At 44.8% G+C, this 22,507-nt stretch overlaps 2 protein-coding genes across 6 annotated transcripts in view; one reads left to right on the top strand and one right to left on the bottom strand.

Annotated features, from left to right (window-relative positions):
* ARHGAP22 (Rho GTPase activating protein 22) overlaps positions 1-9,924 on the top strand; it is a 206,032-nt gene extending 196,108 nt beyond the window's left edge. The window contains exons 9-10 of the mRNA XM_077822828.1: positions 3,299-4,202; positions 9,205-9,924. Coding sequence (XP_077678954.1) covers positions 3,299-4,202; positions 9,205-9,433 — 1,133 coding nt within the window. The 3' untranslated portion in view covers positions 9,434-9,924. The remainder of the gene's footprint in view (positions 1-3,298; positions 4,203-9,204) is intronic.
* A 5,384-nt stretch (positions 9,925-15,308) lies between these two features.
* The window catches only part of MAPK8 (mitogen-activated protein kinase 8), a 125,929-nt gene continuing 118,730 nt past the window's right edge, over positions 15,309-22,507 (bottom strand). For 2 of the 5 annotated variants that reach the window (XM_077823111.1, XM_077823115.1), the window contains one exon: positions 15,309-20,631. In XM_077823111.1, the coding sequence (XP_077679237.1) occupies positions 20,486-20,631 (146 nt within the window). In that variant the 3' untranslated portion in view covers positions 15,309-20,485. Of the gene's footprint in view, positions 20,637-21,764; positions 21,858-22,507 lie in introns of all 5 variants that reach the window. The other 3 variants (XM_077823112.1, XM_077823113.1, XM_077823114.1) reach the window with 3 other exon arrangements.

The raw sequence follows: 22,507 nt of genomic DNA, 5'->3' as shown, positions 1-22,507 counted from the left end.
AGAACACTTTCTCCTTCCCGTGACTGGGATCAGCACCAGCGGGGACCTAGTCCTGTTGGGGAGTTATAAATATCTGTTGTTTGATGAAGGCTGATCCAAGGATTTGTCTGAGAAACCCAGGCACAAAGCACCGGGCAATGATCAGCACCTAAAAAGCAATTCCCCACTTTAATTCTTTCTTGTTCTGTGATGATCTGCTCATTTTTCTTCTGAAGTTGAGCCCCTTCAGTTGGGGATGCTGGACATTGGTAGCCAAGAAATGGGGACTTGGGTCAAAGCATTTATTACCAAGCATCATTTCTGGAATATAGGGCAATCATAGTGTTCCAAACATATTCTGTGGGCCCTTCAGCCAAGTTCAGAGGCAATGTGATATGGTGGTAAATGGCAGTGTTTGTTACTCAGCAGTAAATCAACATACCTCAGGCCATCTTGGCTGTACTGTGCACCTTCTTACATCTCCTGTTGGTTGTTTTTGCTACTTTTCCCTCCCCTTATGCCTTTCTCAGTGTATAATTACACCCACCCTCTTACAGAAACCTGTAATGTACATTGTCAGCTACATCGTCTCCTCACCCAGCCCTCTGCTTTTATTAGACCCACGAGAGAAATCAGAGAGGCTATTCAAAAAGGAAGGAGGCTGCATAAAACTAATCAGAAAACAATGAGCTGTATGGCATCAGACGCTCCCTGCTCTGTACAAGTCTCTGTCACAAACATACAAAATTCCCCATCTCTGAAGCATGTCCCAGCATCCAAAGCTTGAAATATCCACCTCCTCAAGGGCCAACAAAGGTCTTGGGCGCTTTCTCTGGCTGCAGTTCTGCTTCAGAGCCGAGGAACAGCCTACTGCTCCGTGGAACTGTGGTCTACAATCACGGTGGTGCACATCTCAGCAAGACACGTGCAACCAATGCAGAGGCTGAGCAACAGGGACAGTTCTGCTGGCGCCATCCAACGTCGGGCACCAAGATGCTAATTGCAAAGTGGCTGAAATCTGCCCCTTGCTCTGTTCTGAACTCCAGGAGTGTCAGGGGAAGTGTGCTATGTGTGATGGAATTACTTCGGCTAAAACAGTCATTCTCATCCTCCGAAAAGGAGCTGCCTTTAGTCCAAGGTCCAAATGAGCTTCCTAAAGACACAGAGAGTGGGCACCCTCCTTAATTAGTAGGGGACAGTTCTTGAGCCTGTGTTACACAGGGGAGTAGACTAGATGACCACAATGGTTCCTTCAGGTCTCCCACTCTATGAATGGAGGCCTAGGAGGTTAAGGCTCAGCTTGCTATGGGCCCAACTTCACCCGGTGTGTCCGACAAATACCACTGCCCGCTAGTGGCTGGAGGCCAAGCAAGAGGATATAGGCCATGTTACCAGCAGTAACTTTGACACTTAACTTAAAGGGGAATGTCTCTGAGACCCTGTGCTTTGTGTTGAGCTGCACATGTTGGGATTATTCCCCAAGCTCACATGGGTGATTAGGTGTACCCACACCCACTCACTGGGGTACTCTGTCCCTCTCTAATGGTGGCTGGACCACACACAGAGGATGATGGGCCCTTGCTATAGCGTCTCCTGCTATAGCGTCTCCTGCCTCAGCTGACAGACCTAGGTCAGTGAGCTGAGTCCCATGCTTTTAGAGCCAGAGGGCCCAGGTGATGACGACCCAGGGCATGTTACGGAGCTCAGCTGCTGATCATAGTGTTTATACTGTATGTACATTTCCACAGGTTCCTTACTTGGGTGCACTCTTCTCAAACTGTCAAATGAAGTAATTAGATACTGACTTGAACCGGAATCCTGGATTCAAATATCTCCAACCTGGAGAAAAGCTGGGATCGCGCTCTAAACTTTGCAGCCTGTGACCATGTTTGGAAAGAATACATGTCGAGTCCTAAGCAGACAACATGAGGGATGCTTTATGTTACTGTCCATTGAGGGCAAAAGATCAGTTAGATATAAATGGTGGAAGGGGGAAGGGATTCTGCCTAATATAGCTGCTCTTCAGCTCAAGGAGTAAAGTGGGATCTGGCACTGGCTGCCGTCAGACAGGATATTGGGCTAGATGGACCATTGCTCTGACCCAGTATAGCCATTCTTATGTTCTGTGTAAAAAGATACAGAGAAATACTCTGAGCCATTAACAATGTACCTTTAAAATGGGGCTTTTCTTAAACATAGAAACCGAAATGTTTAAAGTTGGGGCCCTGAATCCGTGTTTAGGTACCAAATAAGCAGTCTGATTTTTATAAGTGTTTAGTTCTCCCATCTCCTGTGGACTTCAATAGAAGTTGTAGGATCTCAGCATCTCAAAATATCAGGCCTCTTATTGAGTTGTTGTTATTATATAGTTGTAAGTACATATTTTTAAGTGCCCATATTTGAAAAGTTTGGCCTTATTCTTCATTGATCTTCAACAAAAAAGATAAACTGTAATTAATGAAATTGCTGTTGATTGTGATTTTCTCATTTATATGGTAGAAAATACTTTGATAAATGGCTTTTTCTACTAGTTTCTGTTTCACTGCTGAAAAAACAATTAGAGCTCACTTATGAATTGGCCATTGTTAATTTTCTGACATTCTGCATAGAGTATTTTGCTCAACTTTGATGAGTTAAAGTAGGGTAACTCAACTGAAGTCAATGGAGTTACACCAAAAATGAATCTATTCCAGTAATTTAAAAATCTTATTTCTATGGCACTTTCCAAACTGATATGTAAATGAGGGGTGACTTTGTCTATCTTGAAAAGCAGCCACTTTTGAGGTTGGGACATCACAGGTGGTTAACACTTCAGGACAGGATTGAAGATCACAACTCCTCCATTTGGAACAGAAGTATAGAAACAGGTATTTGGATTGAATGGTGCAGAAAACCATTTGTTCTGCTTACATATGGGGATCCACCCATCCACATAACCTATGTACAGGAAAATTACACTGGTGTCAAGCTCTCTCCAGGATTCTTTGCTTAACTAGGGGAGGAAGCATGGTTTAGTGGTTAGGGCAAGGGGGACTGGAAGTTAATGATCTGTATTGTGGTAACTGGTCTGGATCAGGGTCTTCTGTGCCTCATTTCTCCCCTTTCTAATAATGGGAACAATGATACTCACTCCCCTTCTGCAGTCCTTGAAGGAAAGGTGGCCAGAGTCCTTGCTATGTATTGCTTATAGAGACCCATTGTGCTTGGTGCTCAAGGACATGCCCCTGAAGAGCCCGGGGGTTTCTTTCAGATAGAAAACGAATATCCAAGGCCTTCTTGTTTCTCGCATTAAGTTCTTGCCTCTATTCTCTCCCCTCAGGCACCTCGCTGGTCCAGCACTTGATGACGGTGTTGATAAGTGAACACGGACACATCTTTGCCATTTCCCAGGCTGATGTGGCCGGGGCTCAGCCCGAAGCCCGCTCTGTGCTGCAGCGCAGCATGGCGGAGTGGATCTCCGAGGAAGATGGGGAGGAGAGCAGGTCGGAGAAGAGCACCTCCAGCCCTGCCGACTTGCCTTCTGGCAGTGCCATGGCGCCGGACGCCACGCCCAGCTTGCTGGCGAAAAACGCCCCTCAGGAGCACAGCAGCAAAGCCACCCAGCCTGCCACCAGCCCCAGCAAGAGGGTGCAGACACTACCCACCTGGAAGTACTCCTTCCGGCAACAGGGGGCAAGGTCTGTCAGCCCCAAGCTGGGTAGCTCGTCCTTAGACATTCCTAATCTCTCCTCCAGCGGGAACTGGCTGATGAATGGACTGTACTCTCTCCGAGGCCACCGCCGGACGTCCTCTGGGGAGCGGGTGAAAGACTCAGGTTCACCCCAAAGACTCTCCACCTACGACAACGTCCCCTCCTCCAGCCTCTCCCTGAGCGCGCACAGCATCGCCAGCACTGCCTGGTCCACCTCGTCCTGTGAGATCTCTGTCGTCGATTCTGTCAGCAGCTGCCCGGCCTGCCGGGCCAGTGACTCCTCTGCTTTAAGCTCCCTCAAAACGGAATGGGCCACTCAGGGCTCGCTGTCGCAGAGCGAGGTCAAGACTGTGGACCTGGAGAACAGCATGGAAAGGTTCGAAATGTGCATCAGCAGCTGCAGCGAGCAGAGTGACCTGGCGGCTGCTTCCAAAGACTCAGCCAAATGCTCCAGGGCTCTGCAGAGCCTGGTTTCAGAGCTAAAGACAGGACTGAGCAAACAGAGGACTGAGTATGAGTCTAGTATCAAAAGGTAACACGACTGTCAGCTGTGAGCGGGATCTCTCACTGCAGCATTGTCCTTGTCTGAGCAATACATTCCTGCTTCAAGCAGGGAATAGACCCAGTTCTGCCGCAATGCGCCTGAGCTGCAACGTGGGGATTGAGGTTGGCTTAGGAGAAGGGGCTGTGAAGTTTAGATACAGATCTGGATCTGATCTCCCCCAAAGCTCAGTGGTGACTGGTTCCGGCTTCGCTCTCATCTCTAATATCTTCCAGTTAGCCACAGCTGAAAAATGAGATTTCCGTTCTGTGGGAAATTCCAGTATTTTGTCATTTTCAGTGGACATTGGAGGGGTTTTAGTTCAGTCTGTTGACCTCATGGGAGATGTAGTCCAGCTGGAGAGCCCAACGCACAGGGGGGAAGAGGGCATGGGGCACCTGAACTACTACTCCCATGAGGCACTGTGGCAGCTCAGCCTGACGCAAAGACTGTCAGCCCAGCTTGAAACAAAAGCTTTGGTTTAAGATTTTTACCTGTGGAAAATTCCACCAAAATCCATCTTTTCTTGGGGGCGGGGTGGGAGGGGATGGAAATGTGATTTTTGACAGAGCCCCATTTTCCAGCAGGAATGTATTTCAGTTGCAATTTTTAGACCAGCCCTACTTACAACTTAGTTCTTGTACTTTCAAAGCTTAGACATTCTGGGCTGGGACTCCTCTTTGAGTACACAGATACACACATTTGCTGAGACGTTTCCTTCGCTAGAAATCTGGCTTTGCTCCTTTCTTTTATGCATTGTGACTTAGCCCTTCAGAGATGCTCAGAGAAATGGTCATTTCTTCTTTAGTGCAGCCTGCTTTCCTCAGCCATCAGGTCCCTTACAGATTGGGACATGGGTTGCTGAGCCTCTGCCCATGCTGGTTTCCAAGCTGGAGTTGTTAATAATCATCCCATCTTTGAAGAGAGTTTTCCTTTCAAAACCAAGCAGCTTGCACACAGCTCCCATCCCAATCCAAGGGACTCGTGCACATGTGAGTGAGAGCTGAAGTTGGCCCCACGCATGTGGGAGGAACAAAATCTTAACTCTTTCATCTGTCCCCCCTGCAAAACATCTGGGTGGATAACAGGTGAGGTGGGAAAAATGGGGGTTGCCTGGGAATGGGGGAAAACAGCCGCCCAGAGCAGCACTTTTCCCCCATTGCAGAGACTAAAGCCCAGGTAAAGGTAGAGGAGGGAATGCTGTCTCGGAAAGTGCTAACCCATCTTGCATAACTCTCCTGAGAAAAGCCTGAGCTGACTTCACTCTTGCATGCTGCATGTGGAGTCCAAGCACTGGCTGCCAGTCTACACTAAGTGCTGGCCTGGCTGCCTGGGCTGGGGTGGGAGGGGGGTGACTGGGTGCCCCCCCCCTTCTGAGTGCATCTGCAACCATTTGCATAGCTAGGTGCCCACTTCTGCAGGAGCAGTGGCTCAGGCTTGCAGAAATGGGCATGCAGCCTGGCGGAATTAGATGAATTTTGGCTATGCCTCCTTGCTTTATTTATTTAGGAAAAAGCGATGGATTAAATCCATTTGTCTAAAAACCTCTTTCCTGGCTGGTTGTTTTGGATCTGTGGTTGTGCTTGTGTGGTTTTCAGAGCTCCATCTCAGTAGCAAGGTATGGTTTAATGAGGAACTCTGCGCTTTTATTTTGTGGCGCAAAGAGAAGCTGAGCGTGTGTGAACGCACTGCCTGGGGCAGGGGCAGGAGTCCCTGTTGATGGAAGGGCTGCTGTTTGCCTGTTTTCTCTCTCTCTCACTCACTCTTAGTCAGAAAGAGGCAGGTTTTATAGCTGCCCTGTGCACAATCTGTGCCAGAGCAATTTGCGGGTGTTAAAATGGTCAGGCTCCCTCTATTAGAATGCCAGGTGGTGAAAGGACAGCTACAGCCAGGACTGCATAGCAGCAGCTCCAGGAAAGATTCTTTCCTCATGGAAAAGTCCTGTAGAATGTAATAGGGATGAAAGCTGTAGGGCTGCATAGAAAGGTACTCAAGTAATTTAGTATTTTAGCTGAGAATGAGACTCATAGTGCAGGCTTTTCAGCTGTTTTATAGAATCGCACGAGGGTGTGGCGGGCGGGTGGAGGATTTAATTGGCACGTCAGTGCTATAGGATGGTTAAAAATTCTGCAGTAAGGTTTGAGTTTTCTTCTAAATTCTCCAGGGCTTTTCCAAAGCAGAAGCTGGATTTTCTTCCCTAGCTAATCTGCTGGGTGCTAGGAAAACTGCCTTGGACCGTTATTTGTTTCAGGACATATGTGAATATTCCCAGTTATAACTCTAGGACCCTCCGCCAGGCCAGCACTCAGTCTGTTCAGCAAGCGAGGCAGTGGTCTGCAAGATTTCCTTGGCATTGGGGCCATCTGGGTAGGGAACAGAAAGGGTGCCAGTGGTTGGCCATCACCTGGCTGTGGAGGAGGATTAGTGTCCTGGCCAACTCTTAAGTCTGTCGGTTATTTTTGATGGGAGGTGCTGTTGATAAGGCTGTGGTCCTTAATTGGAGGTGATGGAACTGCTTTGAAATAGCTTTGTTTCCTTGCATAGAAGAGCATTCAAAAGATACTTGTGAGCAACTGTTCATCCAACCCAAGGAGACTTGGCTGGAGTTTAACTCACACATGAAGCTACAAAGTAGGCCCATAAGGAGACCTGGGTTGCAGACTATTAGGTAGATGACTGGTAGGCCACTGTGTTCCCAGACACAAACGTGGTGGAGATGGAGCTAAGGCTCAGAGAATGTGTTGATAACTTAAGGGTCAAAAACATCATAGCGCTGTTATTGTGCCAGACTGACAGTACCCTGTATGTCCTGGACAAACCATATGGAGTTTAGATAAGTTTTATTGAATTGGATTGTGTGCCTTGGATGTTGAAAATGCCCTTGTTCATGATGGTGGTGGATTGTATGTAATTTTTCTAGGGACTCAACTAATGTATATGTTAGGACCATCAAAAGACTTTCTGGGACAATGTGTGTAAAGTGGGTTTCTTAGGAAATAGCTGGGGGGTGAGGGCCATGCAAATGACCCACTTGGACTCCACCCTTTTGAAGCTGGGCCCTAGGGAGGAAAGGAAAACCCATTTGCTACTAATCACCTGCTCCTGGAAACTCCATGTCAGAATCCCTGAACTGTGTAAAGGGTGGACTAAACTTGTTCTGAGCAGAAGCTGTGATGAACTTGTGACCACAGAGGAAACCCCATGGATGAAAGTTGAGACTGCTCCTGCCAGAGCCCCCAATAGAGGGGTGGTGGGGAGTTCTCTGGTAACCTTATTAGCACATGTGTAGGTTCTTCTACTGCTTTTAATCTGCTTTCTCTGTAGTGCTTTTATCTTAAGAATAAAATAGGCTTGCACAGGAAGAACTGTGTGGTACCCTAGAAGTATTAACAATCCCCGTTATCAGTCTCTGAAGAGAAAACAAACAGATGTGCTTGGGCAGCCTGTCTCTGCAGCCTGGAAGTACCTCAGTCAGCAGGGAGCGAGATGCAGGTCTCCCCTCACAGAGGTGACCGCTGGGGAGCCGGAAGCATGAGGCGGGGTGCCCGTGTTGCAGCAGTGAGGGGAAATACAGGCGCAGGTACCCTGAATGGTGACAGTTATAATGATCCCAAAACCAAGCATTGTGCATGCCTGACTCTAATGAGGCAGAGGGTTTAGAGTCACAAGGTTCTGCGTTCCAGTCCTGCCTGGGCTGTTGGTTCATGGTGTAGCCTTAGATAAGTCCCTGGGGTTTTGTCTCCGTTTTCCCTTCTGTTAACAGCAGAGTTCTGAGTTCCCACCTGAGCCACAGGTGCTGTGAAGAGAAGTTCATTGTTGTTGGCAAAGCACCCCTCTACTCTAGTGACAGATGCCCTAGAAACACCACTGAGGAAATTATTTAGTTTGTGTTCTGAGCAAGATGTGGATGGTGTTGTGTGATTGACAGATGGGGCCATGTTTAATATGTTGTTTTTATCCTCATTATTTAACAGCTGCTTCATTTGCAGAGCCAGGTCCAGCCTGTGCACTGAATGAGGCAGGTGTGCTGTAGGGAAAAATAGTCAGTGATCATGTAATTAAAGATTGGATCATTCTGCATAAGCCCAAGGGGGCTGAATTAAAGCGTCTGTCTAGCCTTTTTGAGTGCTTGACTTTGCGACCTTAATGTTCTTCTGATGGAGGTTTTTTTTTTTAATGTAACTTCCTAGAGTTATTTTTGCCATTAAAAAATTAAATGTTTATTATGCACAACTGCAACTCCTTTCCCCATCAATAAGATTTAAAACTCCAGCATTAAAGGATATGTTTCACCTCTGGAGCTACACTCAGACCTATTTTAGTCAAAAGCACGGGATTCGATCTCATATGAACCTGTCACCACAGGGAGATGCATAACGCACTATGCTATGCACAAGTCACCAGTGGGTGACCTGTACATGAGCTGGCCCATGTTAGAGACAGTCATGCTGCCTCTCATGCAAAAGCATGCTCTAATTGAACGGGATTTGGGCTCCATTCCCATCAGTGAGTAGAGAGCTATGATTCTTTGCTTAATAAGGGTTCTGAAGGGCATAGACTTAATAGAAGTGAGTCTAGAACTCCTGGTTTCCAATGCTGGTTACATTCCTGTAGGTATCTCAACAAGGAAAAGCAATGGCATGAAGAAAGATGAGAGTTGCTTAAATTAATTTTTACTCTAACCCGTGAATGGATTGATTTGTAAATTCTGAGAAGGTTGATTGATTGTCTGCCCACAAAGCCCGTGCTGTAAGTTTGGGGAGGACACGCTGTCCTTTGTATACCCAAAAGAGAGGTTGAACCATTGATCAACATACAAAACTTAACGTTACCTCCCAAGTTATAGTTGGTACCTCCATAACAAACCCCACTGTTGGTGGCATCACATTAAGATGTTTGTTCTAGCTGTCATATGGCAAACGTGTATATTTCATGGCAGTCACCGTAGCAGTTGTCGAGACTAAAATGCTCTTTGTTTTCTCTTGGCTTTAAGAATTGAAGAAACAAGCGCTGACCTGAGAAAACGAGTGACAAGGTTGGAAGAGGAGTTGGACCAGGAGCGAAAGAAATACACAATGCTGGAGATCAAACTGAGGAATTCTGAGCGTGCGCGTGAAGATGCTGAAAAGAGAAACCAGCTCCTGCAGACAGAAATGGAAGAGTTTTTTTCGACATTAGGAAATTTGACTGTTGCAAGCCGGGGAGCTAAAGTGGCGAAGTAAAGGCAGCAGAAGTACACTAGCGACCGTGTTTTTTAATTCCAGCACAAGTCATTTTGTTCTGGGTTACTCGTGCATCATGAGTATTTTTGCAGTGAGTCCCTGCTCTTAAGGATTTTTGCTATGTTGTTTTGTTTACATATGCTATAGTATTTGGGCTGTCAGGGAAACTGACTGCTAAAGGCAGTGCTTGAAACTGTAGACCCCAAATTGCAGAGAGCTGGGCCTCTCTTTCCTAATGTCAAAGGGACAACTCTGTCACAGCCCTGTCTTTGGCTTTACTGGGCCACCCTTTGCTGGTCCAGAGACAACAGTAATGCTCCCAACACTGCTGCCATGGCCTAAGGGAGCGGCAGGCAGGCTGGCTGGAGCTGAAGGAGCACGCACAGTTCCTGTGGAGGAGACGACACCGCTAGCCTGGCAGCGGATTTAGCTCGTGATGAATCAAGTTGAACTTGGCAGGTTTTCCAATCTTCATGAAATTTGTTTAAAAATCTGCTTGGTGAAAGTTCTTATTCCTGTACGTGGTATTATTTTATGAAGGGGTTTTGCAAAACTAGCCGACAAGCACTCGAAGTGTCAGACTTTCACATGCCTTCATTAGTCACCCAATTTCTAACCCCCAACCCGGCCATGCCCAAACTATGACTCGAAATATTATTATTTGCACCAAATGTGACTTAATAAAATATGTGATTAATAAATATCTTGGAGGGGCAACCTCCCTGGAGCTTGAACTAAACACATCTGGCCACAAGGGTCCTCTGCAGCCAGGCTCTTCTCTCTTCTTCGTTCTGAAACGACGACTTTACCAATAATTGTAGTAATGAAGCTCAACATGGGGAGATGAGAGAGATTTCTAACCTCCTTCTTGCTTTTGTTTTAAATGAATAAGCCCTTGTTAGTTAAAGGCCACAGCATTGAAACTACCAGAGCGGTTATGGCAGTAGAAGAATAGTTTTGAATGTAGGCCTAAAGGGACCTGACTGACCCACTGGTACTTGAAGGCTGCTATTCTCTGAACAGCTCTAATGGAAGAGAGAGAGAGTCTGTTCCTTGCCAATTTACCCCAGTTCTCCTCTGGGGAATGCCACTCTCCGAGCTAGAGGTGACAAATCTATTCAGTCCTGGGTGTGGCTGTGGCTGTCAACAAGGAAGTTTGTATCAGCTGTCCCCCCCGCCCCACTGCTAAGACATGGAGAGAGGGCACCAGCTTCCAACCAATATTGAGGGGGGGCCCAACTGCCCACCGCAGTGCAGTGCTGGGTCCTGACCCCAGGACCATGTGCACCCTGCACATTGTCACTGACGTCACCTGAGCATCATGAGCTCCCCTTGGCTGGGTGCAACATGCCCCATTCTTCACTCTGTTCTGCCCCAACAGTTTCAGTAGCCCGCATAGGAGAAATTGGCAGCAGAGGAGGCTAAAAAAAGAGGGGGTCGGCACTGCTAGCCCCGACGAGGGCTGGGTGAGCTGGCCCAAGGGATGCTTTGGGTAAGGTTACAGTGCTGGGGCTGCTGTAGGATTTTCAGAGCTGCCCAGGGTCTATCACGCTTTTGAGTTTCCTCTCCCTAACAGGCTTTTCAAAGACTTGATGGATTACATTTAGCTTCCCCTGTGCCAACCCAGCCTTCCCCCCTGTAACCAGCAGGAGAGGCATGCTTTTCTCCTTTAGCTAGTCCATGCCGCTTTGTTTCCTTTTGGCTCATGTGTACACCCATCCCACCATTCCCCTTCCCACAGTGATGAACGTGTGGCAAATGAGTTAAGCAAAGTGAAACCCCTTCCTCTGCCAAACACTCAAACCTTGCTAGGCTCTGGCAGGAGGGCAGCTTCTGTTACCACGCTGGATACTTTAAAACAGTGACTCTCAACCTTCCCAGACTACTGTACCCCTGTCAGGAGTCTGATTTGGCTTGTGTGTCGCCAAGTTTCACCTCACTTCAGAACTACTTGCTTACAAAATCAGACATAAAAATACATAAGTGTCACAGCAGACTATTGCTGACAACACGCTGACTTTCTCATTTATCACTGAATTATAAAATAAATCAATTGGAATATACGTACCGTACTTACATTTCAAGGTGTAATATATAAAGACATTGCCTGTATGAAATTTTAGTTTCTACTGACTTTGCTAGTGCTTTTTATGTATAGAGCTCTGCAAATCTGCAGCTATCCACTTTATCTCTGCAGATCAGATGCAGATACAATTTTATGTAGCCTGTTGTAAAACTAGGCACATGAGTTTATCTACCCCTGGAAGACCTCTGCATACCCTGGTTGAGAACCACTGCTTTAAAACATGGCTCAGTGTGAAATTGCTGAAGTAACAGCCACACACCCCCTCCCCTGCCAGCAACGGCCTTTCCACACCCAGCCTCTGCCCCAGCGCAGTACTATAAAGAGCTGTCGACCAACTGCTCGTTCCTGGGAGTAGCCTGCCATCTGCAGGGCCTGAAAAGGAGCCGTACTTGTCAGCATTTTGCCTTGGCAATTGTTTCATCTGACTCCATTCCAGCCACCTGACACGCACCCAGGGGAATTAGGATCCAGTTTTTTTAAATTCAATGTATCAGGAACATTTGAAGTGGCTCCTTGGTCATTTCAGGCCACTTTTCCTACAACATTGTCATAAAACAAATCCCTCCTGTGACTAGACAGCAAAGGCAGGAGCGATACATATTGTACTGGCATCTCCAGTGACAATCAAGGAGACCGCTCCATAATGTGAGCAGATTTTCCTCTCTGTGGCACTTGATCCACAGACATAGCAACCAAATTGTGATGTTTTACATCTATGGCCCCCATCACGACAGTAACTTGGCACCGCCCCGTCCTTCATGTATTTATCCTCACACTGCCCTGTGAGGCAGGGAAGTACTACCGACCCCACTGCACTGATGCACAGAGCGGCTAAGTGACTTGTCCAGGGTCACACAGGAAGGCGATGGCAGAGCAGGGAACTGAAGCTCTCTCCCAAATCCCAGATGAACCATCCAGTCTTCCTCCATTACTCTCTGGCACCTGCATAGCAGCCTCTGTTACATGAAGTGGTGGTTTCACTTACACAAGTCAGACTGGGCTGACAAGGCAATTCAGGGAGCCAATACTGTCCCCTGCTGGCTACCGTGTGCATAAACTTCTCCTTAATACATACTATCCAGTTCCTATACTGTGCTTTAGATTGGTAAAGATGCCGCTAACCCTTATGGTTGCGCAGGACATGTTCAGTTCAGTCTGTCCATTAACCACTGCAGTGGTGTCTGTCACAGGCTGCAGGCCATTTGAAACCCTAGCTGGAGGAGCTGCTCAGTGGGTGTTAACACTGAAGCCTAACAATGACAATTCCAATGTTAGCCATTCACAGCTGATCAAAGCATGCAAGAAAGAGGAGGGGCATTTTTTTGTGCATTTCTATGCCATTTAACAGCTGTGGTGTTGGGAGGTACCACCACTTTCTTCCTTCCCCCCCACACACACCTCTGCTCCTACGGGAGCCAAGACACTATCACAAAAAGAAACAGCTACAGACTGGGGGAGATGAGCTCCTACTGAGGTTTGAACGAGGCTGCTGTTCTAGGCTTTCATGCTCCAGGGACATAAAGGAGGGAGCTTGGTTTACTTAATTTTTTGGGGGTACCCATACGTGCTGGAAGAGCCAACAGCTCTGTTTGTTTCACCTTGACAGCTGAAGCAGCTTCATAAAGATTTTTGGCCCCTGCCCCCTCATCATCAAGACTCTTTCATGCAGGTGATGATCCTGTGTTATGACAACCCCCAAAGAATGATTTGGCTTTGACCCAGCAGTGAGTGGAGCCTATTCCACAAGGGACAGACTCATTCTTACACTCTTCCAAAAGATGCAGGCCTGCCCTTGCAATGGAGTGCATCCTTGACCACCATTCCAGGCAGAGAAATTCCCTTCCGCCCCCCTCTAAAACAGGTGGCATGTGCACAAGGCCAACAACGGGGGAGGGGAGAGGAAGAGAGGCAGGAAATGAAATTAACAATGAAGCAAATACAAGACTCCGCATGAGGCAACAAAGCCAAGCGGCTGCAACTCAGGAAGGAGGAATGTTCCTTGGGGCCCAGGGCTGAATGGAGAGACAGCCAGTGGCCGAACGGCTTTATTCGGTTCTTTGCTTGCGATGCTTCTAGTGTGTGAAGCAGGGTCATTAGAACCCAGATAGCCACTCCTAGAATTAATGACATTTTAAATGAGTTTAATACTTTTAGGACCCCTCCCCCAAAAAGCAAGGCACACTGTTCATGCAAGAATCTAGCCACTATCTTTATATCAGAACTTGTTATATTCAAGGGGAAAAAAAATCTGTAAACCAAAGAACCCCCACACACAGGGTCAAGATAAACACACTCTTCTTGTTGAAGATTTCTTTTGATTTATTGAGAATCCCAGTCTGTTAATGAGCTGAGATCTCGGCAGAAATTTACAAGGGATCTCTATGGGATGCCAGTCGGCCCCCTTCACCCTCCCCATCCCGAGCTGCATCCCAGAACTGAAGGGAGAGCAAAGATGATAAAATACAACCGCCAAGGGTTCAAAGCACTGCTGGGTTGCAAAACCAAAACAGAGGTTTCAGCTAGACCACAGCCACATACATTCCCTGATCTGGAACTATTTGACTAGACGTCACCAAAACCAAAGCCAGCTAAACCCAAAGCCTCAGGCTGAGCTTAGACTGTCACTCCTGCTATCAACATTAGTCAACTACATGGCACCTGCTAAAAATTTATTTGAATGCTTTTGCAATTAAACAGCAATCATCGTTAAGTTACCAGTATTTCCTCAGGGGACATGCCGCTAATACAGCTGTCCCCATACACTTTACTCAAGTGGCACAGACTAGATTAATGGTAACTTTCATTTACAAGGCACCTTTCCCTCTGAAAATACTCTACCCATCAGAGACACACAGCAGTGGCTGTAAGAAATCTCTCACAGTTTAAATAACTCTCCCGAGTGTGCTGGAGGAGAAAGCAGAGAGCTGCATTAAGATAGGGGATTGATTCATATGCCGACTTTCCCATGGCACCGTCACAGGGATCTCTCACAGCAGTGCAGTGAGCACCAGTCACCCAGAATATCTGAGAGGCTCTCAAAAGAGGCAAGTCTTTCTGTCCCTCCTCCTGTCTGGGCTTCCTAGAGCAGGCTGGAGTGTGAGAATGGGCCTGTGCACAAACCTGAAGCCCCAGGCCCACCTTGCCTAGGATGGGAGCCTGAATCCCTGGAGCCACTGCCTGGGAGAGCAGTAGGGAAGCTTCAGGAGGCCTGTTAGAGGTGGTGGCAGGTGGAGGGATCAGGGACCCAAAGACCCTTACTGCACTCTCCGGCATCAGGGTCAGTGTTGTGTCCAGTGCCTACACCCTTTCAGATCCATCCCAGCCCTGACCAGGACACACGACCTTCTCCCCACTCAACAGGAGACGCTGTTCCCATACAAGACACTTGACAGAGGAGGGTGGAGGAGCAGCCACAGAAATGCCCTTGGTTCTCTCCCCAGCCAAACGCAGGGACAGTGCGGCTGAGGGGTAGATGCACAGTCTGAACCACAGCTGAGCTGCAGAGCCTGAATCACCCCAGCGGGCAGAGCTCAGACCTCCAACACTGGAATTCTCCTCAGGAGAGCAAGGAGTGCTGGGAAAGCCAAAATGGGTGGGAGAGGGAGGGGGTGGTGCATTCCCCTGTTGCCAGTGTCTGACAGGTCTGGCTGTGCCCTCAAGCAGGCTGACATACCCACCGTAACAGACCTGGGCACCATGAAGAACAGAGTCTTCCCCCAAACGACTGAGGCAAATACACGGTGCTTTAGAGCCCCAGAGCTGCAATGAAGAAACACTAACTACAGAGTGGTCATCAAACAACTTTTTATCCTTTTTTATTTAAAATATCATTATAACCAATTGACATACTAGATAACAATGTATACATTCCAGTGGTGCACGTGTCATGACCGATGGCATAGATGATAAAAACCACAATGATCTCAGTATTTCCCCACCAGTGGCTTATTGGGAAGGGGTAGAAAAGAATGAGGGAGGGGAGGGTGGCACATGGGAAAGAAAACGAACTGTCATTTTTCCATATTTAAAAGGTGTGTCCTTCCCCTCCACACTTCCCAGGACAGAATACATTTCCATATCCACATTGAAGGGGGCAGGAGGAGCGATCACGAGAATTCAGCCAGTTTTGCTCAACTTTAGTAACAAGTTAAAAGTTTAAGAACTCTCAAAAATAGACTAGATATTGGGCCTACAAAAGTAATTCATCTGTATGCAAAGCTTACCAAGAATTATTCCTTTTGTAAAATGTAAAGGATGGACTGATATTACTAGTTAAGTTATTTTTACCTACAAAAAACTGACTACAATAATAGAGTCACCAATTTACATCTAACACAATTTTCTGGATGTACATTATTGTATGTGAGCTATATGTTACACATGAACATCGTACGGGAAGTATACATGATACATACTTACGGATATTGTCTCAACATTGGCCAATAGGCTGGGCTTTTTAAAAAGGGAAATGTACTTTATGTTTCACATTCAGGGTAGATCCAATAGTGAAGGTTAGCTCTCTTTACTCAAGAAAGCACAGAAAGTTTGTGTGAGGTAGTTCCATAATAAACTAGTTTCACTTTTAGCAGTGGAAGTGGAAATGTGTGAAGTTAACTTTATTCAAAGAAAATTTCTGTAATGCAGAGAAATATAAGATGGGGAGAAGCCAATCAAATGTTTTACTGAAACTCATTTAAGAGCACTTAAGAGCAATTAAGTGAGCTGGAAAGTTTGAAAAGAGTTACACATACAACATATTCCTCCAATAGGAACCTCTAGCCTTATTGAAAAAATGCAGATGACTTCTAATTCATCTCCATTCTCCAGTCTTCCAACTTACTTATAACTATGTAGGGAAAAGTAGGTCAACTGAAACATTAATGGGAATATACAAAGAGCTAACACAACAACAGAAACCGCTATAAAGCGGGTTAGAAAAATATTCAGCTATTGGCAGTCCATCCTGGACTACTTCAGCGACTCAAGTCATGAAAACCAGACACAAACTGGAATGTTCTCTTCCTCCCAAATGTTCTGAACTGACAGTGCGTATAACACTGTTTATGTGTACTACTAGTATTTTTGATGGTTTATAGGAGTGTATCTAAGTTTGAGATGGGTGCATTGTATGTTTAATGTGGGACCAGCACAGTCATGTGTAGACTAGAGACTGGCCTGTCAGGTGCTTAGATCTTGCATTCAAACTTGGAATGTGTTAGTCTGGGGGCCAACGCTGCTATCACAAATCTACACATCTAACTTCATTGTTCTACTTACTTGTGCAGTATGCCAGTAGAGGGCACTGTCACCCATAACCTGTAAAATCAAGGCTTGCTCTATCCTAAACAAATTCCTTGGCATTTTATAGATAATTTGTACAGCTATTCTTTTGCTTTGTGGGGATTTATACCATGAAAGCTGCTATTCCATATATAGCAAAATCTCTTCTAATTTAGATCCCCAAGCTGGAAAAGTTACCCTGGATCAGAGATTGGGCCATTTACCTGAATGAGCTAATTGGTGGAGACTGGGCCTAATCATGTTAGCATACAGGGTTACTAAACCAATCAGTATTGTTGTGTGATTTAAACGGACTTTAGCTGATTTAAACACACAGAAGTTTATATAAGATAAGATAGCTAAAGACAGTCTGCCTCCTTGTGTTGCACTGAGTGAAGTCCTCAACACACAAAACAGGTAGAAGCACAGGCAAAGACAGTACAAACTTCTCCCACCAGTGTGTTTAATACTGACCTGGAAGGACCCACTTCTAGGAGGAGTTGTCTGTTCAGTCCTGGGACTTGTTGCAACTAGCCAGAAAGCGTGAATTCATTCAGTTCTTAGTGGGCAGGTGTCCACCTCAATTGACATAGGACATTAGATGTGGGTCACTTTCGTTCACTACTAGTCTAGGACTCCAGCTGCAGTCTAGCCCAGAGGTGGAAAAGCTGTGTATCTTTTAGCACAGACTGTTGGGATGGAAACATTATGGAACTATTTATCAAAATAATAAACCAAGTTCAATGATACTTAACACATCAGAAATATAACGTGTATTGGATATTAGACATAATGTGAGAACAGCAATGGACAGGACAATTCTAAAGAACAAGCAGGACAGTTCTAGCTAGCCACCTGCTTATTGTTTGCATCCATATGCAATTGTCCTTGAAATATAAAATGAATTTTGCTGACTAAAAAGAGAATTCAGACTAGCAAACTGTTGCAATGGCTTAGAACTGCAGAGCCCTAACTTGGCCTGGCTGAGCGGGCTTCACTGGAAATTTGCCAGGAGCCTGCGATGGGCACCTAATTTGCATAAGATACAGACCGCAATAATCTGAATACTTATTAGAAAGGTGGGACCCAGGAGGACTATGGGTGCTGGTATGCCCCATCCTGACTGAAGTGGTCTCTTGCTCTATAAATGGCCTCTTCACTTCCGGTACCTACTGCGGGCAGCACTAGAGAAATCTAAGATGGGAAGTGGGGTGGGGGGGCGGGAGAGGAGGAGGAGCCAATAAAATGTCTTACTACAACTCATTTAAGAGCACTTAAATAAGAGCAATTAAGTGAACTGGAATCTAAGATGAGGGGTGTGTGTGTGTGCCAGAGATGACTACCATTCCAGAGTTCAGCTAAAACAAGAATGATTGGGGCCAAACTGTGCTCTGTTACACTGACATAAACCAGGAGTAATTTCATTACTTGTAACTGAGTTACTCTGGATGTATACACCAGTGTACCAGAACATAATCTTGGCCTATATATTGATGTTATCCTGTAATACATGACCAAATACAGTTGGCTTTATGTCACAGTTTAAAATTTGATAGACACAAAATAAACTGCCCTGTTGGTCCAAATACAACAAGAAAAAAAGTATGCTTTACTCCAATCCCCATTGTATGGCCTATCAGCTTTTAGGTAACATACAGTTTGGCGGGGTTCTGTAAAAATAATTGCCTTAGTAAGTGTGTGTTTTAAAGCTCACTACTGAAATATCAGAAATAAGTGAGAACAGCAAAACTACACACCGCTATCGCTTACCAGTGGTCTAGCCAGGTAGCAAAAATACAACTTTGCACTTCAACAACTGACTGTCAGCTTTCTTTGAGACATTACTATTTCTTGCAACCCCTTCTTTTATTTTTTTAAAAAGTCTAATTTCTGTTAGATATTGAAAACAGTAAAACGTAATTGGGGACGATAAAGTGGGTAAAGGCAATTTTCCCTCTTCCAATTATAAATTTAAAAAAGGATATTTCTTCTATTTATCCAACAAATTCTAAAGGACCAGACATTGAGCTGCATTAGTTTCATTCTTGGATGATCTCAGTAGCTATTTCTAGACATTCTCTTCGGCTTTGTGCCTGGCAAGACTCCTGTGCTTTTCGTTTAAAAGTTCATTTCTGTAGGTGTCACTAATTTAAATCCCTTTCCACATTTTAATTCACTACACAAAATATTTATCTACACAAGGCAATCAATATAGCTTAGGTTCTTGAGAAATCTGCACTTTTCAAAGGAATAAACTCCGGATGATTGTTTTACTCATTCATAAACAAAGTCAGTCAGTTACACACAAATCATTCTGTAAATATAAAATGTAAACAGTTAACATACTTCTGTAAGGAGCAGCACCATTTTACATGACTACTTAGCAAGTGATCTACATGTTTGTTTGTTTGTTTTTTTTTAAAAAGAGCATTGACAGCTGGGGCTTCAATGCTGAAAGATACTGAACATTCATGGCTTAAAAAGAACCATTATTAAGATTTCTGCTATGCTGGTCTGACAGTGAAGTGAAAGAGAAAAACTATTTATCCAGCACTGCTATTTCCCCCCATTTTTACCATGGCATATATTGCTCTCTTAATGCATTAGCTACAGAAATCTTACAACCTGAGGTTCTCCCACCAGTGATTGGTTTACAGGAATAAGTTACTCTGGGTGAAGAAAGAGTGGTCAAAAAGATGGGGTTTTCTATACACACACCCAACACAAAACTGCTCTATCCTAACACAGAAAATAAGGAACTTAAACTCCAAAGAACCACATGCTCTGTGAAAGTATAACTACAGGTATAGTTTTCCCTGTTGGCAATCTAGATATCCTGGGCCTACCTTGTTTTTTGTGTACAAAAACAGGCTAACAGCTAGAAGAAGTAAACAGTTTATTTGCATTGCAACGTATTATTCATGAAGTATCCTCTTTTTGTTTTATGAGATCATAAGCTTCAGCATGCCATAGTTCTGCCGCCATATCCTTTTGGCAGGCTGGATACTTCTGCAGCTATAAAGATATGCTTTGCTTTATGTTTATGTTGCCTCTCAGATGAGGTGACTTTGCCATGGGTCATAAATGGTTTCCCTAATGAAACTCACTAACTGCTGCTTTTATTCAATTGTTATAGGCAAGTAGACAGAATTAAAGGATTCTGTGTTTACTGCTACCACTACAGTAGCTATACCCAAAGCTATGACAGGCTACAACGTATTATTTCTCTTCCACATGGGTAAGACAAGTGACCAAGCATATAACTTTGAAGGATAATCATGAACAAAATATTTGGAAAAAATTCTAATAAAAAAATTGAAAAACCTATAAAATCTTAAATAATACATGATACGGCAGAGACAACATTAATGTGTGCTTTGATCAAACAAATCTTACAAATTCAGTAAAAAAAAGTTCAGCAGCATAATAGTAAAGCAAATATGCAGATTTCTTAAAACCATGATAAAATTATCAGGTTTAATATTTTACAGAGTTAATTACAGCAAAAAAAATACATTTTTGTGGCTGCTTTTAACACAACTTACAGTTTAAAATTACAGCACTTTAAAATGAATCCTACAATTATTTTTGAAAAAACACTCAAAAATAATACCACTGATTTTCTTAAAGGTGCCCTATCAATTACTAAAGGACTCCCCTCCCCTCCCCCCTAAAAGACCAAGTAGTCATCTACAGCAACCCAGAGGTCCAGCGGATGTTTCCAGACTGCTGTCAGTATCAGAGGCCAATGTTGGATCTGTTGACATTGAAGACACATCATTGACAGATGAAGAAGACGACGGATGTTGTGAACCATTGATCATTGCTGCACCTGTGCTATGAGAAACAAAACAGCAAATCAGTTGCAGATACAGTTGCATGGTTTAATACTTGCATTAGTACTTCTCGCTCTACTGGTCATTAATTTTTCTTGCCACTCAAGAAGAGATTTCTTGGAGTCCATTATTAAATAAGATTTGAGGATTTTTTTTATTTAAGTGAAGGGTTATATTTCTGAACCATTAATCTGTGCCAAAAAACATGGAACTTCCAGTACAGGATGCTTGTAAATCTGAGATAAAAACTTACAGCTTGAAGTGCCAAATTCGGAAGTGTGGCTGAGAGAAAAAGGAGGTAATGGCAAGTAGTTCTACATAAGCCCAAGAAGATTTTCCAAAACCCTAAAAGCAGGCGCCTAACTATACACTTAAGCCTAAAAATGGCTGAATTTTCAGAAATTCCAAGCATTTATCAGCTCCATGACCTCAGTGGGAACTGCTTAGTGCTCAATACTTCTGAACTTTGGCCACCTGAGAAAATGGTGGTGTTGGAGTCAGGACTCCTGGTGCTTTACTCACTTTCAGCTGCTCAAGATTACATAGGGAAACAATAGCAGTTATTATCCCACCCTGTGCCACAGATCCTCCAACCATGGAAAGGGGGTACTCTAATGACCCAGCTGTATTTGATAACAAAAATACAAGAGTGGCTTCCAAAGGCCGTTCTTGTTTAGAAAATAATTATTCAGGCAAACAGTACGAGTGAGAAATTTGATCTCAATATTTAGTAGACATTAAATGCAAGTGTTAAAGTGTACTTTTATAGTAGCTATGCAGAGATGTAACAAAGTTACAATGAGGATTTTAAAGCAAATTCAAGAGGAAAGCAGCTTGGTATGAAAGAGTTACAAGTCTCATGTCTAATCATGAGCTATTGAACTGTGGCAGAAAAGTTATTAAAATATATAATGGGATTCCCAAGAGCAGAACATAAGAAATTAATGTCAAGTAGTGAGGAGTTGCTGATGGGAGAGAATACCACAGAAAATAAAAAGGGGTATTTCCTGGAGCAGTGTCAGGTGCCCCAAAATTAAAAGACAGAAGAGCTGAGGATGGGAACAAGCACTTTGAGCAGCATGCTCATCAGGATCAGCCAAGATTTCAGGAGGGTTTGGTAAAGGCTGACCTCTTTATGACATCACACTGCAGTTTTCTACATTGGCCAGGCAAGCCCAGGCACTGTTGCTATAAGAATTTGCAGGAGGAAGTCGTAGTCTCACTGAAATACAAACAGTGGGCACTAAATACTTTTGAAACTCAGGCCAAGCTTATTTAGGAGGATAAGTTTTGGCATCCACCTTGGTGTGAATGCGTTGATTAAATGCCCGTCTCTGATGATGCTCACTGGAATCTCATTAGCTAGTCACCCTTTTGGGAGACACTGATCTAATGGATGAGCAGAGAGGGCTAGCAACTGATTTCTAATCTGAATTCTGCCACTGACGTATTGTGTTACCTTGGCCCAGATGCACTGTTTTCCACCTGTAAAATGGGGATATTTATTTGTATTGTGGTGGCTCCTAAGAGCCTCTGGGTATTCTACACAGCAAGCAGAAACCTGCAACAGCTAGTCTCTGAGCCCGGGTCTACAGACTTGGGCTTATGCTACAGTCCTAAAGACAGCTGTTGCAGCCTGGGCTGGAGCTCGGGCTGTGAAGCCTAGGTGGGGTTGGGTCCAAGTCCATATGTCTAAACAGCTATTCTTAGTACCGTAGCAAGAGCCTGTGTCTGTAGACCCAGGCTCTGAGTCTCGCTTCTGAGGGTTTCTGCTTCCTGTGTAGCTGTACCTTCAATCATAGGAAAGAATCCCACTGTGCAAGGTGCTGGACAAATAGAGAAAGAAAAAAAAAAAAAAAAAAAGACAGTCCC

The sequence above is a fragment of the Eretmochelys imbricata genome, chromosome 7, assembly GCF_965152235.1.
Source record: "Eretmochelys imbricata isolate rEreImb1 chromosome 7, rEreImb1.hap1, whole genome shotgun sequence".
Lineage (NCBI taxonomy): Eukaryota > Metazoa > Chordata > Testudines > Cheloniidae > Eretmochelys > Eretmochelys imbricata.
Note: the sequence above shows the minus strand (reverse complement) of the source record. Positions and strands in the feature narration are given on the sequence as shown.